The following is an 18,432-nucleotide window of genomic DNA, read 5'->3' on the forward strand; positions in this document are numbered from 1 at the left end:
TCTTATATCAATGTTTCTCTCCCCCCCCCATTCCTCTCTCTCTCTAAAATCAATTTTAAAAATATATCCTTGGGTGAAAATTTAAAAAAAAGGATAAACAAGTGAGAGGGAAGCCTTTTGTAATAAGTGTATATAAAACTCATGTCAAAAATAAAATACTGGGGCTTAACAGCTATAAAAAAACCATTTTCACAGAATACTTGGTAATTACATGTAAGAAACTGGCTTTCAGTTTGATACTTGAAATTGGGTTTTAAGAGATCTTTCCCTTTTTTTTGTTTTTCGTTTTGTCTAGTTTGAGTATCGGTCATCTTTTTGACTTTGCAGTTGATAGCAGATAAATATTGGTGAAGGATTCTGTTTGCTGTCACATAACTCAGATTGCTTAATGTGAAAGCCATCTGTTGTCATCAGACCAGAATGAAATTGAATTTGCTTTGCTGAATTGAGGCAGGAGTGGGTGTAAGAGTGGGAAGGGAGTATTTTTGACAGATAATTAATTTTTAACAAATATTTGAAGTATTAAGCTTAAAATTTCAATTTCTAAATGTTTACCAAGACTGTGTAATGTGTAAGAGGATACTTTCCCCTCAGATGCAAATAGTAATCCTTCTGTATTCTTAGAGAAATGTATATTTTCTCTCCTTATTTTGCATTGAAGCGCTAGAGTGACTTTTCTCTGTCATTCCCTAACGACTTCAGAAATATAAATTCATAATTTCATTTCCAGCACTTCTAATCATTTAACTGTAGCCTGGTACCTGTCTGATGCCTCATTTTCACCAATTAATGCACTCAGTCAGGGATCATATTTTGTACCCAACTCAGGACTTTATAAACTTTACATTTTGAGCATATTATCAATGCGTTTGAAAACAAGCCATTTCTTCTGGAGGTGTATAAGTTGGTTAGGTAGGTGGTTAGTAAGCTGGCAAATTCAAACTTTTATGTTGTTCTCTGAAGACGTAGCTGTTGAGGGAGGGAAGAGAAAATTGATGCTCAGCAGTTGGGGGAATATGAGTAAGTCTTGGTGAGTATGTGGTCCACTCCTTCCAGACTTGCGACCACCTTCCTGTGCTCCTGTCCCTTTGTCGTGTGCTGGTGTCTACTGGGCAGCAACACTCCAGAGGGCAGGTCGACCCTCGGGCTCCTCTTTGCGTTCCCCCCAGCCCAGGGCCTGTCCCCAGCAGGTGTTCTATGTGAGCGTGACAAATGAACCTGTGAGTGGGCCACTGTCCCTACAGAGGCTTGAGTACAGATAACGAAGGAAGAAAGTAGGCATGAAAGGAGCCTTCTTGAAAATTCATTATCTGGAATGTGAGCAAGATGAAAGGCAATATTTTCATAGCACCGTGTCCCAAACTGTTTTTCAGGCACTGATAATATATTCCTGTGGCAGAAGTTCTAGCACCTCCTTACCCTCTCTGCCGAGGTCATTGCATCATCATTGCATCCTGCCTGGCCTCCTTTGAACACCGAATGCGTCCACTTACCCATTCTGTTATCCAGAGCCTGGAGCACTGCCACATTCAGAATGCCCCAGGCTTCCTTGCATCCAAACTTACCTTCGTTTTCTCTGACTTCTTCCCTCAATATCTGAACGCACAGTATGTGACACAGCCTCCTCCGTGTCTCTAACACACACTGGGGTCAGTCCCTCGTCGTTTTCCCTAAACTGGGTTGTTCTGCCATATTTCACTCTGCAGGAATTTATAAATTATACATTCCAAATGATTAGTGTAATACGTAAAGCGAAGCCAGTTCCCCATCCAAATTTATTGTGGTTGAGCTACTTCTTTATTTATTTATTTAACATATCTTTATTGATTTCAGAGAGAGGAAGGGGAAGGGAGAGGGAGAGGGAGAGAGAGCTAGAGAAACATCAATGGTCAGAGTCGTCATTGATCGGCTGCCTCCTGCACGTGCCCTGCTGGGAATCGAGCCCGCAACCCGGGCATGTGCCCTGACCGGGAATCGAACCTCAATCTCCCAGATCCTAGGTCGATGCTCCACCGCTGAGCCAAGCCCAGCTGGGCTACTTCTTTTTTTAAATTGTAAGGATGTGCTTCTGTTTTTTATGAAATGCCACTCTGGCTAGCATGCCAGTGTTACAAGGGGAATGCCAGTTCCACATACAGTCACAACATGGAGGCCTAGAAAAGTACAGGCGGAGAAAGATGTTTGGGAGAACTGAAAATGCCTCCTAATGAAATAGATTTGCTTCCCTAAAATCCCAGGCGTGGGTATGTCTCCCAGAGGGTGGCATGTATGCGTTCTGCGGGTGAGAAGGTCTGAGAGCTATGCTGTGGCTTACAGCACGCTGAGCTCCTGCTTCGATGCTGTAGTTAAATGAGGGCCATCCTTCCTACAATTAGATTGCTATAGTTTGACAGTAGGCATTAGAATAGAGTAAGTCTTTATTTAATATAGCAACTTTTCTCTCTTTTAATTTAATTGAGGAAAAGACAACATGAAATTCTTTTCAACGTTGCACACAGCTAAAAATAATAGGTCTCATTTCCGCCCTTTCCAGCCTTCTCAAAAGTGGAATTAAGTTGGTGGTAGCTGATAACCACGAGCAAGGCTGCTTCCCCGCAGGGCACTTGGTTGCTTATCTCCCACTGAAAACCATTTCACCGTTAATGTCCTTAGTGAAAAAGTGTTGAGTTGGTGTGGGTTGAATATGTTTTAGGTTGTAAGCCTGAAGTGACCTACTAACAGGGCTGAATCCGTCTGGTTCCTGTTCAGTCCAGTGCTGTACAAAGAGCCAGGGTATTATGCGAAGGGCCTTAAAATAGCAGCACTTTCCTGGCTTGTTGAAAAAGCCAGTATCCTTCCTTTTTTGCCTCCCTGGAGAGATCTCTGCGTCTGATCCTTCCGGTGGTCCTGAACATATGCTCTGTCGCATGTACATCAACTTATTTGTGACTAGTTCTTAAAAAGTATTTGTTTCCATAATCTTAAAAATTAGGCTCATATATGAGCACATATATGACCTAAATAATTTCAGACACCTATAAGGTTAATATTTTCTGATTATTATGAAGATCTTAGGATTATTTCTATTGAACTAGTTAGGTATTTTCAACAATAGATGTGGATGGAGAGGAGGTATTTATTTATGGGAAAATATAACCCCAGATTCTTTTTCTTTTGCCCTATAAATAAAAGTTGCACACAGATTAGCAAAACGCACTGAGGAAATTTAAGGACATAGTTAAAGTAAGAAGCAAAACGGGTGTGATTCAAAGTTAGAACATTTGTTATTTCACTTCAGTACGTCTTTGTGGAACACCTACCTTGTGTAAGACCCAATGCAGAAAATGCAGAAAGAAACCAGCCCTCATTCTTGCCCTACAGGAAATTGTAATCTGGGAGGGAAGATAAGGTGCTCACTCATATTTAATGCAAGATAGGGAAACTAATAAGGGCCAAGTGAGAGAAGTGGGGATTCAGAAATGTGTGAGGTTCTTGAAGGACAAGTGGGATTTCAGTAAACAAAGCTCGGGGGTGGGCGGGGCAGAGGGGTGATCCCAGGAGGAAGTGGGAAGGCATGAGAGATATTCTGGGGAGAGCAAATATTCTGTTTTGGCCAGAGTCTAGGATATATGTCAAAGAGTAATGGGCAGGGATGGCAAGTTACAGTCGTATTTTGTAGGCTTTTTGGAAACTAGGGTGAAGAATTTGGAGAGAATTACTGAAGGATATGGCTAGGTTCCCAGTTGTACTTTTGAAAGAAGGATGTGAAAGCTTTGTAATTAGAGAGGCGGGACTAGGGCGGTGGTGACAAGAAGCCGAAGGGAAATATACAAAGGATAGATCCAACTGGATGTGGCAAAGGAGGGGAGACCAAGTGCTGCTGAATTAAAAGAGCGCCAGGACTGCAGCTCTCACTAAATGCAGCATTTCAGCAGTAACATTTCGTTGCTGGAGCTCCAGTACTTAGCTGGAGAGCGGTTGTGGAGCTGTGAAAACAGCCCGATGGAAGGAATTGGGGAATGGTTGATTGGTGAGGCAGTAGAGGGAGGTTTTTCTTTCAAGAAATTTCTCAATGAAATAAAGGAAAAGATGAATGGTCCATGACTCTGTGAGCAGGCTTGGGAGAGAACATTTTTAAGAAAAAGGGATTGCTTACCCTGTGATGTGCTCTGATCACATCAGCTCACCGCTTCTCAGACAACTTTCTGGGACTCGTTCCTGGAGTTGGTGTAGGCCTCGCACAGTGTGAAGATCATTGTCAAAAGGTTTATAAGTGAATTGATAGAAGTAGTATCAACTAACTGGATACCTGTATGTAGAATGTGGACAAGAAGGGAATTCAGGCCCACCCAGGCATGGCTCAGCGGTTGAGCGTCGACCTCGGATCCAGGCGATCGGGGTTCGATTCCCAGTCAGGGCACATGCCCGGGTTGCGGGCTCGATCCCCAGTAGGGGGTGTTCAGGAGGCAGCCGATCAGTGATGACTCTCTCATCATTGATGTTTCTACCTCTCTCTCCCTCTCCCTCTCTCTGAAATCAATAAAAGATACAGATTTTTTTTTAAAGGAAGGAAATTCAGGAAGTTCCCTTTGTCTTCTGTGTCTGTAGACTGCAAGCAGATCCTTGTTCAGTTTGACGTTTACAGGCAAGTTTATGCAGGAGACTTTAGCACAGTGTCAGTTTGGGCCCCAGTGAGGTTTTTGCCTTACTCCCAAAGCAAGGATCTACATGGTGAGTGAACTGACACTTTAATGTGGGCATGCTGGTTTCCTTCTTTGCCCAAAACCATGGTCTCAGCTGCACTTTTCTTAATGCACTCAAGTTCCCCTTCAGGGCTTACAGTACTCCCATTTAGGAATTCTCCCTCCTCTGCATTTCTCTGTCCTCTGTAACATCGGCAGTGCCTTGTCCTTTAGGGTATCTTGCCTTCTGTAACCCACTTCAAGATGTGGCTTGATTGCCTGGGAGCAGCACACCGATGACCTTCAGTAAAGGCCCCGGTGATAGACTGTTTTGATTGCAGTGAAGCCCGTGTTAGACTCTAAGTGAGCACCTCTACCTGTGTACATTTGATTGAGTCCCGAGAGACGGCCAATTTCCACAGAGCCTTTGATTGGGGAATTCCCAACCAACTCTAACAGAATGTTTTCATTTCAAAAAAGAAACCCATTATGACAAAGCTGTTAAGTAGTATCCTGCTAAAGTAAAAACAGGTTATATTTGAAGTATTTGTTTAGAGTCTGAGCTCTCCCTTGCATACTGTCAGACTAATTAGACATGTGGAAACTATAGCAGGTGTGTTTAGCTGGGACTGTGGAAAGGTGGGGGAGTTTTGCATTTAAAGGAGTGTGCTGTCAAAACACCATAAGACAGGCCATTCTGATCATTCTTGCACAGCTCACTGTCACTCTCCTTCACCAGGTATCGCTAATCATTTCCTCCAGGGCTCATCTTCTTGAACTCTTACACTCTGGAGATGTAAAGTCAGTATACTTTTAGTCCAAGAAAGCCAAAAGCTCTGCAGAGGACCTGGCACCATTAATTGCTTCTGTTACAGGCACCTCTCACAGACACCAGAGAGGTGTTACTGGACAGCCCCTGAGTCAGGTGGAGGGCTGTCCCCACCTCGAGTCTCATCATGCTCGTATGAATGCATTCAAACAAGCCACTCCAGATTATTGCATTGCGATAAAGCCAATTTATTAAGAAAGTAATTTATTAAGAAAGTAAAACATGAAAATTTATTGAAGAAGCAAGGCAAGCAAATATATCATCCAGCATAATGCACAGATGCACTCTCAGCTAATCCGAGGAGCTAGTGCGGTAGGGGGTTTCTCTGCCTTATATACATTTCTTTCTATAGATTTTAAAATTCCTCTACTGAATATCTTGGTACAGATTAATTTTCATGGTCCCCCTTTTACTTTGTTGTGGCTTTCCCAGAATTTGTGAGAAGCACCTGGCAGTTTTATCTGGCCAAGCCCTAAGACTGCCGGCTTTTCTGTTTAGGGAATGGGGTGAGAGAAGGGTGCACTCCCCCCCCCCCCCCCCCCCCCGCTGTCTTTGGAGGGACATTAACCACTTGCTCTCAAGTGTCCTTGGTTTGGGGAAGATAATGGCTTGTTATTTACAAACTGGCTGCAAGCTGTCCAAACTGCTTGGCCCTGTTTAATTGGCTTGTCTCAGTTTCCCTATGTCTCCTGCCCTGAAATTTTCCTAGCTTCTCGCTGTCCTGTAACACACTTCCTCTTAATCAGGTTGAGCTGGGTCAGAGGAGGTCAGTGATTAAAAATAACCAGGCTGCTATTCCAGGTCACCGGCATAATACACATGATACTGTTTATTTTAATTGTTCTATGGTTGGATGTTTAGGAACCAGTTCCGAAGTAAAGACAACCGTGAATTATGTAATTGACTTGTCTCTTTGGCCAGTAGTCAAGCCTTGATTTGCACAGAAAGCTGTTATATGTCGTGAGCTGGTTTTTTAACTTCCACAGACCTGTATTGTTCTCTGCATCCTAAGATGGTGTTAGCCTCAAGTTGGAACAAGCTGCGCACTTCTCTTTATTTCTGGGTTCCCGTTTGATATTTCAAGAACAAAAGAAATGGTTGGTGGGATGGGAAGAAACATACCCTCAGGTATAACAAGCCTGCTGGTGATGCTGATGCTACAGGTCCCTGGACCAGATGTTGAGTAGCAAGTGCCTGGAGTAAATTGAAAGAAACTAAGAAATAGCACCCCTTCTGTCATAATTTAATAGTAGTCTCTACTTTCATTTTTTCTCAGTAAACCAAATGTGGAAACTTTTGCTCTTTTGCATTATTATAAACCTAAAGGTGCAGATTATGTGTTGTTTAGGTGTTAAATGTTTACTAACCAATCAGAACTTTATTCCTTCTGTGCTTACGATTTATATATAATGTTGTCACTCCTGGCATGCTCTTAAGCTTGTCACACCCCTTTCCACGTCAGTCTTGTGGCTTTCTCCTCCAGCCAAGCACTGTGATTCCTCTAGATGCTGAAGAAAGTAAAATCAGCCATACCAGTACGATTCCCCCGTCAGTAATGTATTGTTGTGGGATGTAAAATGTACTTTGGTTGTTTCTAATTCTTTATGTAACTTTACACTTCCTTGCTGTCATAATCTTAAACCTATCAAAATTGCTACTGGTTAATTTATTTTCAGCTATTTATTTAAAATGATCATTTCATCAGAAATAGGTTTTTTGACAAGCAGTAAAAATGTTCTTTAAATTGTGACTTTTTTTCTTTCCAGTGCTGAGAAATGGTGCTTGGGAAATTGTACACTGGGAAAAGGTATGCATTTATTTTTGTTTTGTTCCAGAAGACATGCGTAGAGGTTTACTCTAGTAGATGTAATTTGTATGTATCATACAAACAAATATCAGGAATTCCACTGACATGAAAGCTATTTAATGATTAGTGTTGTAAACATACATGGACTCTTCAGTCAGTTACTTCCATTTAATATTTCTGCCATATGCTAGAAAGACTATTTCCTTGAAAAGTAATATTTAGAACTTTTTGTTTTATGGTATATTTTACATACTATTTTCACAGATTTTATTTAACCATGAACTGTTTTGTGTTATAATTTTTGCTTCAATCATATACTGTCCAAGTAAAAATAAAAACTAGAATTCTTATATTTCACATTTGTATATTTTACTTCAAATTCATGTATTGTGACTAATCCCATTTGTGTACTGCTAATTCCTTAAGGGGGAAAAATGGACTTACTAAATATAATCTTTTAATGACTTGGAAATCAATTCCATAATATCAACAAGTTAATTTGCTCACAAACCTGCTAGCATGGTCGTTAGTGAGTAAGTCATAACTTAACAAGTGTTGTCCAAGTGTTCATACACTATTCTGATCTCAATTTTTAAAGGTAAGCAGTTGTTTGCAGTTCTCCCTTAGTCCTGGAAGAACATTTAACCTCTAGTCATCCACATATGAATAACCTTTGTAACTTGGTGAAAGGCTTTTGAAAGTGAGGCCACTCTCCCCAGGGGAGTTTGTTTCCTTAGATTGCTAGACAGTAGAGATGTAACCCACAGCCGGTTTATTGGTACTTAAGAGTCTCCCAGTAGGTTAAAGGCCATGCCCTTGATTCTACTTTGTGATGTTCATAGTTACCTTCTATCACTGCTCAGAACAGGATTCCCTCTGAATTAATTGCATTTGTTGTTTTAAACCCATGGCTAGAATAGAGATTGACATCTCCCTTTCTAGATATTTGAAAACTCATCACTCTCTCGCTTTGGTCTAACATAAAAGTAACAAAGAGGAAAATACCTCGATTTTGCTTTTTTTATTTCTGTGATAGTCACCTCTTTTTCAGAAAAACAATATTAAAAGAAAAAAGCTCAAAATAATGTTTCAAAAGAAGTTTCTTTTATGCTTTTGACTGGCATTTGTGGATATAAACACTTTAGATAGAAAACAGGTAGGATATAATCAAGCATGATGAATTGAATTTTATTACAAATGTTTCCTTCCCGGGGTTGTTAGTGTAGTTAACGTCATGCACGTCCTCACAGAGTGATAGATCAGTGTCTTACCTTCTCACCTAAGGTGCTAATTCAGAAAAGAAATGGCTGTAAAGTAGGGAATAACTACAACTTCAGCCTTAACATTAACCTCTTAGAATGCCTTATTTTCCATATAGGGCAGTTGTTAGTTGAAGATTGTGCTAATCTCCCTGGATTATTGTAGCTCTTCCTTTCTTCAATATTTTACATCAAAACAATTAAGTTACCAGCCAAAATCACCATAGCATTTTCAGTCCTCTTGGAGATCTGTACCACACCTTACCTGGCATCCCTCTTTGAGATACAGAGCAGGCAGAGAACCTGGAGTTCTTTCCAGCAAAAGCCATCCAGCCAAACATGAGCTGATGTTACTTAGCAATTAGAACTAGATGCTTAATTAGAGTTAATAAAAGTTGGTTCAATGATGAATTCAAGATAAGTATTCAAAAACTAGCAGCATTCTTTTGTTGACAATATCAAGTTTGAAAAATACAGTGAATGAAAGATCTCATTCCCAGTAGTATGTGCGATGCTTACGGATAAACTTAAAATAAGCATTTGACCTCAGTGAAGGATACATCAAGATTTTAGGTATTAAAGATTCACATAAGTGTACAAATATGTCATCTTCCTAGAAAACCTAAAAACAGTTGTTTCAAAGTATTGATGTAATGTAATCGCAGAAAAAAAATTTTTTTCCTCAAGAGCTGACTAAATTTTTCATCTTAATTTCAAAATAAACAGTTGAGAAAATAGAAAAATATTTTGGAAAAATAAAGAGTGTGGAAGAACTAACTTTAAAATGGAAAATAAAAGTTATTAAAATAATGTAGATCTGTTGCAAAAATAGACATTCATGAATAGAGTAGAACAGAGTGTAATAGAAGAGAATAGAAGTCCCTGAAAGAAAGCCCACTTAGTATTTGATATAGGAGGCAAAAATCATTGATCAAAGGATTAATTATGTAATAAGCTGTTTAGGATCACAGATTAGCAGTTTCAAGAAATAACACAGTTTATATCTAAATCACAGCCTATGCTAAAATAAATTCCAACTGGCTAAAAGAGTTAAATGTTAAAACATTGTTTTTAAAAAACATACAAATAGAATAAAAAGTTTACTAAATATTTGGAGAAGAGCATGATCTCAAGATCTATGGAATTTGATTATACAAAATTTAAAACTAACATACAATAAAACCTACCACAAATAAAGTGAAATATGGGAAATACTTGCACCAAATTATTATATAAATAGGAAATAAAAGTTGGCAAGAAGTACTATGATAAACAACCCAACTCAGTATAATATATGACCTAACAATAAAGGTTGCAAATTTAAACAATATTGAAGTCTCATTTGCTATCTATTCAATAAATAAAACAAACTCCCTTGTACTTCATAATTTTTAATTTTATGAAGTTTTTCATTCACATATTATTGTGGATTAGCACTTTGGCTCTTCATATTGAGAATCATAAAAAGAGGATTCTAAAAGTTTATCCCAAGAAAATAATCACAAAGTAGGGGAAAAGCTATATATGTGCAAAAATGTTTATTGTAGCGTTATTTATAATAATGAAAAATTAGAATAAGTAGATGCCCAACAATAGGGAGTTTTATAAACAAATTATGACATTCTATACTCTGATATATTTTATGATGAGTAAAAGCTGTAATTTCAAATACTGTGCCAACACAGAAATATTTTATACTATTTATTCAACAAATATTTATTGAGTGTATGTGCCAAGCAGTGAGCTCACAGCAGCAAGCAAGACATACGAGAGTTCCTGTGCCATAAAATATAACCATAGGTGAAAAGAACAGAGTTTTGTGTACTAAGATGCTTACTATGTAAAAATGGTTTATTAAACCTTAAGTGGACAGGCATGAAAGCAGACTTGCTTGCCTGGGTTGCCAGATTGTGGAGCAAGACAAGTCTTTTCTTTAGCTTATGTAATATTTTGTGCAATTAAAAATAAAATCAATAAGCCAAAACCGAGAGTCAAATTCACATGCCAAATGGGCTTTAGGTCAGGGTTCTTTCTTCCTCTGCCTTTCTAAATGTGTAGCTACTGTGATTGCCTTTTAATGGCTCTCAAAGGACCTACAAATTTGTCGGGCGCACATCCAGTCATTCACAGATGGGCAGACTTCAGCCCTCAAACATGAACCATCATCTCTCCATTTACTGCCCTGAAGCCTTTTCTCAAGGTTAAGTTGCTTGTATCTGGATTTTTAAAGAAGTATTGCAATTACAAGCCCTGTGCAAGGCACTGCATCTCCATTGACCTTACCACAGAGACCAGTTCTTCAAAGACCAGTCTGCAGCTGAGACTGTTCACCGGTTTTTGAGAGAGCTGCAGGTGGAATCTTAGAGTCAACACGTTCTTCCGGCTTTGTAGCAGCTAGAGGCAAGTGTAAAAGTCACTCTGTAAAGCTGCTTTAATGCATGAAGTTTCCACCATGAAATGTATTTCTTTGGGTTAAGAATTTATATCTCCAAAAATTCCCTAGTAAAAACAAATATGCTGCAGCCTACAGTTGGACAAAAACAGATTTTAAGTCAGTCTATTATAGTTTGATAAGGTTACCCTTTTACATAATCCTCAATTGTAATACTAATGTCAGTGACTTGAAAAGGCTCAAGGTCTGGCCTAAAGCCCTAAGTATTTCCATAACCACAGTATTTTGGGGACTAAAACTGCTTTGTCATGATATTCCTCCAAAGAGAACATGTGGTCAAAGAGTTTTTGGCATCTTGACTTTCTTGTCTCTCTGTTCCTCTTATGCACACAGCAGGCTGTAAGGGGGAATGCCACATTAGGAGCTCAGAACCCGAAAGAAGAGGTGTTTCGCCCTAGCTGGTTTGGCTCAGTGGTTAGAGCATCATCCAGTAGACTGAAGGGTCCTGGGTTCGGTTGCAGCCAAGGACACCTACCTGGGTTGCAGTCTCGATCCCCGGTCCCTGTCGGGGTCCTTGCTGGAGGCAACCAGTGTGTCTCTCTCACATCGCGATCTCTCCCCCCCCCCCCCGCCTCCATCACCAGTCTCTCTGAAAAGCAATGGAAAAAATATCCTCAAGTGAGGATTTAGAAAAAGGAAGAAAAGAAAAAGAGGTGTTTCATGTGTTTAAGAAAATGGTCTAAAACATAGGCATCGTTAGGAGAAAGTCAGCTCCCTGCTTTTCCTGGGAGAACCACCTTGGCACTTAGCCTGTGGTTTTCCCAGGCCACGGAGGTGACTGCCTTATACCGCACAAGGTGCTAAGATTTTCTTTTGGTCTTCAGTTTAATAACCACAAGCCTTTTTTTGTTTTACAGTGAATAAAAGTGTTGGAAAACAGTGCAGTCAATTATAAATTTTCCTAAGTCTCCTAGACTCTAACCCTATAATGTAGATAAATAAGATCCTGATTTTTGAAGCATGTAGCCCAGTTGGAGAGGAAACATGAACCACACAGATAGCGATTAAAGAGCAATTAAATGGTACCTGGGTGGCATTCTCTCTAAGTGCCGTGGCACGGAGAACTTACATTTCTTTACCTTGCTTTCAGTGGGTGCCATCAGCATGTTATCACCACACATTTCTTTAGGGACCGTTTTATACCTATACTTGCTATTTTTTATTTTCTCAGTTTGCCCTTTTTTGAGGGAGGTGGTTTTGGATTCCAAGGTCCCTGGCAATTTGTCAGTTTCAGATCATCCGCATTTCAGCTTTAATAAATCTCTTGAATCGAGGCATCCAAAGCTCCCTACCTGGAAACCAGCATATTTACTGTAGGTCTCAAGGCCCCCTCCAACCTTCCTGACCTGCTCCTCCCCCGGTATATACCGTAGCCGTAGTGGGCTGTCCCTGCAATAATTTCTTACTGTGTTTCCCACGGAGAATACCATTATCTCCTTCCCCCTCGTAAAGTGTTATTCTTGAGTTCAAGGAAAACTAGGGAGAGGAAAGAACAAAAAGGCTTCACAGGGGCCTATAATAAAAAAGGCTTTTCTTGATTAAGAATTGAAACTTATCTTTAGGTTCATTTGGCTACTAAGAGAGGGCACTTTCATGATATAAGGGGAGTAGTCATAGTGTAATGGAGTTGGAGTTGTATTGTTTGCCAAAAGCTCAATGACAAACCTATCACTTAAATTGCTTCTAACAGTTTCTGACATGGTATATCTTTAATTTGTCTCCAGTCCATGCTCACAGAAATGCTAATAGGTAGTAAAATGAGAAAGACACTAAGCTAGTCTTTAAAATTTTAAATACAGTGAGAGTTTCACTATAGTTACGTATGCAAAATCAGGCTTTGCTGGCTGGCAGGTGTGGGCTTGAGACTAAGCTCTTCATCTCCCTGTGACCTTGGGCAAAGAACTTAGAGCCGAACACCCATTTTCCTCCTCTCTAAATCAGGAATTATAATCAACACCTTTTCTTGAGGTCATCCCAAGCGTAATGATTATATATATATATATATATATATATATATATATACACAATATAATATATACTTATAAGATATATGTAAAATATGTAACAGCTTTTCCAGTTGTATTGAGATGTCCTTAAAAAGAGTAAAGATTTCATTTGGTAAATTCCTCCTTTTTATTTTTATGTCAGAGCGAGAGAATATGAGAAGTTGAGATGTCAATTAAATGGATAAAATGGATAGATTTATTTTATTCAGATGTAGTATGGCTGATAAAAACAAAGATACAGCATCCCTTTTTTAAAGGAATTCCCCATCCTTGGCCTCACTGCTAGGTAATTTTATGCCATTTTGAAGATAAGTGGTTCTTATTTGCCAATAACCATTTTTACTGTATTCTATGTTTAAATACAATGGGTTGTATATTTGTATCTACCTTTCAATGCAGATAATTAACCAATTCCCAGTTTTCTTTCAGGTAAATGTTGGAGATATAGTTATAATAAAAGGCAAAGAGTATATCCCTGCTGACACTGTACTTCTCTCATCAAGGTAGAGATGCCTACTGATGCTCAAACAGTGTAGAGGATGGTTTCTCTGCCCTGCATTGACCCTGTGATTCCTCCAAGGAAATAAGGAATAAACGAAGAATTTTAAAACCTCTCGAATGATTTTGAATTAAGCGTTAAAAAAATTGATTGGACTTAAAGGACTCTTTCATGTTTGCCATATAAAATAAATGATGGGCATTATACTTTATCATTCAAAACTTATAATTACAATTTAGAGTCTACCCTTCCTCTGGATATGTCCCGATCCTCTCATATGGACCACTCACTCGTGTGTGACTTCCTGTCATTTATTTTATATGATACATGAATTAGGTTCTACTGATTTCATCTTGCAGTCCTTGTCATGACGAATTTCTTTATGACGTATTTGTATCTCTCTCCAAAGTTTCTTCATCTTTACGGTGCATTGGTACAAGAAAATGGATGATTCCTTTTTTTTTTTGTCATCATATCTTTTGAAATTCCATACTCTTCCAACAAAAAAAGTTTTTTGCTCTTTTTTTAAAAGTTCTTTCCATTACTGAATTTAGATAATTTTTGTTTCACTCATATTGAAGCTAGTCATGAATTAGTATTCAGAACCTACGGCACTATTACCCTTTAAAGAATGTGACTTTCAAATGGATTTAGGTTTAAAAACTATAAAACTAGTCCTAATATAAAGTAAGGAAAATGTTTTTAATATTTTAGAGGTTGTTTATCATCATTTCCTTGGACAGTTTTATTTGCAAAATCTACGTATAAATATGGACAGTGTCCTTTTTTCAAAATCTGTTTAATCAGGTCATTATTGAAAGTGATTGGAAATATGACCAATTAGTGAAATTTAAATAAGCAAGTAAAAGTTACCCAGATACTTATAGGAGTAAGTCTATAAGTAGTTGAAGTAACTATAGGTAGTTATATTTCCATATTTTTTTAGTTCCGAGCTCTTTGTACCTTTTCTTTATAGGTTTTGTTTTCAGAAAAATTGAAATTATGATGTTTTTGAATCAACCTTTCTGTCTATGGTTTCCTTTGCTTATAGTTTTATCAGGGTAGGTTTCTAAAACTGAAGTAAAGGAATTGTCCACACATGGCAGTGTGAACATGAGTTTAACAGGGAATCCATTGTCTGTCTCAGGTGCTCGTAGCATCAGGTGTTAGAGCTCTTCCTAGGAGGCAGGAGACCAGGTTTCTTATCTTGGCCTGGCGATTTTGAACAAAATAATCTCTCAGGCCTTGATTTCATATCTTTTAAAATGAGGAAGATGGATTACTTCAGCATGCTCTCATATTCCTTGAGTCTCCTTTTTGTTTGAATTGGTAGTATTTCATTAATTTTTCAGCATGCCTAACCAACAGTCCGATGGGCCAAGTAACACTTTGAGAAATGGAATGAATGAATGACCATCTGAATGTCGTCATGTATATATAATGAACATTTCAGCAATTTAAGAACCGTATTGATGTTTTTCTGATTAAACTTATCATAGAGACATTACCATAGAGAGAATCATATATGCTGAACCAGTAATTACAATATTTAAATTTTGTATACTCAAAATATTAAGATAACTGACTGTACTACCCTGACTTTATACTTAGGTCTAAATTAAAAGTTGTCAAAATATTTTTCATCTGCCTCTGTCCAATCCCAGAAACTCCCATAAAACTCTGCGCTGGTATTTCTTAAACTTTAGAGCATTTTTACAGGATTTATTTTCTAAACATTAAAAACATTCACTGGTGGCTATCAGTATTGGTAAATCAAGTAGTGTCTATATCTTAATATAGCATACACAGTAACGAACTTCCTCCAAAGATTATTACTTTTAAAAAGATTACCTGATATTTCTGTCCAAGTGGCAAAATACCACCTTTCAGTTGTTGTTTTCTCAAAAGGGTTTTTGCAGTACTTGGCTCTTTTGAACCTACATTAGACTGAAGAAGTAGATGAAGTTTTGTCATTATTTAACAGAAAGAGGAATTTTGACCTTAAGTCTTATTTTTAGCCACTTAACTTTAGCTAATGACTAGGGTTGGAATACTTAATTCCTAGTCTAATATCTTCATTATATCATAGCCTCTGTGATCAAAACAAGTGCATGGTGATTTTCACCTGCAGGTGACCATCATTTAGCATAGCAACAAACCACAGCTTATAATATTTTAATCTCTAAATATTTTTAATTATTAATTAATAATAGTTTATCTTCGTTGAGGTAGTTTGAAATTAAAGCATGACCATGGTTGAAGGTTACTGTGTTTCAATGATTTTCATTTTGAAGTAAAGAAACTGACATTTTACCTTATAACAAACAGATACATGAGTTTAGAAAGTATAAAAGAGTAAAATAACTCAAACTCTTAATTCCAATCCAAACAGGTTCTTGGCATGTCTGCTTCATACCTTTGAAAAATTTCTCCCAGATTCAAAGGATTACCCTCCCAAAATGCATTACCTAGACTTTATTATTAAATAACTCACAAGGCTGCAATTATGCCTTCTAACTTCCTAAATTCCATGTCTTTGCAGCTCTGCATTAAAGTTGATACAATATTTATGCAGTGAAGTTTGAAAATGTTTTGGAATCAAAAAATTTTAAATACAGTTATTTTTTAGTATATGTGTAATATACTTTGTTTTTCAGAAGTAGTTTCCTCAAAAGGAGTTTCCACAATTATTTTCTTTCTTTTAGGCTAGGAGTGGACATAGAGTAGATGGCATGAGAGTGAGGAATTGGAGAAAGGGAATCTTTCAGATAAAGTAGCTCTATCTAAAAATATCTTTTTATATAGTGTAAGATGTGCTTGTGATTAAACTTTAAAAAATCAAAAATTTTCACATCAAAAATTGAACTTAAAAGCAAATAAGTAATCTAAATATTCCATGTTTTCTTGTACCTTTAGACCTGATCAAAATAAGTTTTGAAAAAATTGGCATTAGACATTTTCTATTAACATGTATTCTTTTCTGTAATAATTTCAAACTTTCTGTCTCCTTTGTCCATTTGTTTGTTTTGTCTGTTATTTATTTTTTTCCATTTTAATTACTTTAAACTGGGACCTGTAGGTGGCTGTGGGGGAAATAGTGAAAGTGACCAATGGGGAACACCTCCCAGCAGATCTCATCAGCCTGTCCTCAAGGTTAGAGCACCGAGCCGTGCAGGATGTGTGTATGTGGACCTCACCCTACACCAGAGAACACTTACACCAAGACATGGTTGAGTTCGAAGTCTCTTCCTGTAGGACACAGACTTTTTATACTTCTTGGTGATGGAGATGTTTTAAAGGCCTTTTATGAAGGCGATGTTGGATGATGTTCGTCCCTCAGCTGGGCAGATTCAGCTCCTCTTGTTATCAATAGGAGCCCATGAGGCATGCCAATAAACATAGATTTTTAATTTCCTGTGCATCATTAATATGTATTCATTTTTAACAACCTGCCTAAAGACCCTGGCTTAATTAAATACCCCTCCAGGATATTATTTTAAACAATGTTAAGCTTTACATAAAACAAAGTTATTGAGAAATATTTAAGATTTTAAACATTTGTCTTATTCCTGTATCTGAAACTTTGTGAAGTTCTCAGGACTCCTTCAGCAATCATGATTGTGATTTGGGCTTGTGTAGGGTTGTGGAGGACCCCTGCACAAAGCTCGATGTGGCACATCCTGTACCGCATGCCTCTCGGGATCAGTTTTTATCCCCTCGTAACTAGTGACAGTGCATGTTACTGTGGTAAATGTCAGCTGTCTGCTAGTCTCTGGACCGTGAAGCGCATCTTGTTTCATTTTTCCACTTACTAATCAAAAAGTTCGCTTTGCTTCTCTGACTGTAGTTTGTGTTTTGGATGTCCTCATCCTCTGCAGAAATATTTATTCTCGGGCATGACTCCTCTCAGACATCTTGCTTCTCTCTTCATAGCGCTGTTAAGATCCGCTTCAGTCACAGCTGTCTTAAGGGATTATGTATGTTCTGAGTTTGGATGCATATTTTATTTGCCCCATTTCAAGTAGAAATCAGCCATTTAACTTCCTAATTTCCTAGCCATTAAAGTCCTAGAAAAGTTGCTTTTTGGAAAAAATAAATAAATAGAACTAGAATGTTATTCTCATTTTAATATGAGAATGGCCTTGGACACGTAAAGTAAAACTTGAATGCAGCTTACTGCCAAAATCTGGAGTCAGCATTGTTCATTTAGCGTGTTTGTCTTCATGCTGCTCTATTTTTCAGAAGATGTGCTTTATAAGTTCTTAAACCCTTTCTGTTTCAAATATATATATATAAGCACATCACAAGTTGAGAGCAATTGCCAGAGACACATTACTATTGCCACAGTAATAAAAAATAAAGCCTTGAATAATTGACAGAGTGAAAATATAAGTAATGAAAAACTTCTCCAGATGGGAAAAAAAGTATCAGCTTTTATGGGATTAAAAAAAAAAAAGCCCATACAGTGCATTGAAGAACATGCAAAGTTACTTTAAAGTGAATCTGTAAAATATTTTATAACCATATGGCTTAGTAACTTTCATAAATCTTCAGGGCACAAAACTAAGCTACATGCCCATTTCTGAAACTGAGAATAGTCTGTTTTGCACATATACAAATTGGAAGTTCTTTAGAAAATTCCAGGTATTTGTAACTTACAAATATTTTTATTTCCAACTTTGAATGCACATGCTTGTCAGAGATTATTTTCATAGTTACCTATACGATGTTAGCTAAGTAGGCTTATATAACCGAGTGCTAACAAGGCTGATTAACTTCAGAATGCTTTTCCTTATATTTAAGGATCAGCTTGTACAGTGGGACTACAAACTCACCTGTCAATAATTGTTGCACAAGTAAAGTTAGCATATGAAGGGGCAGGATATAGATGGTCCAGGGCATGGTGCCTGTGGAAGAAG

At 37.9% G+C, this 18,432-nt stretch overlaps 1 protein-coding gene across 4 annotated transcripts in view; it reads left to right on the forward strand.

Annotated features, from left to right (window-relative positions):
- Positions 1-18,432, forward strand: part of ATP8A1 (ATPase phospholipid transporting 8A1) — a 195,275-nt gene that overhangs the window by 38,191 nt on the left and 138,652 nt on the right. For 2 of the 4 annotated variants that reach the window (XM_087827644.1, XM_087827641.1), the window contains exons 6-7: positions 7,257-7,297; positions 13,444-13,517. In XM_087827644.1, coding sequence (XP_087683770.1) covers positions 7,257-7,297; positions 13,444-13,517 — 115 coding nt within the window. Of the gene's footprint in view, positions 1-7,256; positions 7,298-13,443; positions 16,667-18,432 lie in introns of those variants that run through there. The other 2 variants (XM_016206815.2, XM_087827648.1) reach the window with 2 other exon arrangements.

The sequence above is a fragment of the Miniopterus natalensis genome, chromosome 1 (genome assembly GCF_054644295.1).
Source record: "Miniopterus natalensis isolate mMinNat1 chromosome 1, mMinNat1.hap1, whole genome shotgun sequence".
NCBI classification, from domain to species: Eukaryota; Metazoa; Chordata; class Mammalia; order Chiroptera; family Miniopteridae; genus Miniopterus; species Miniopterus natalensis.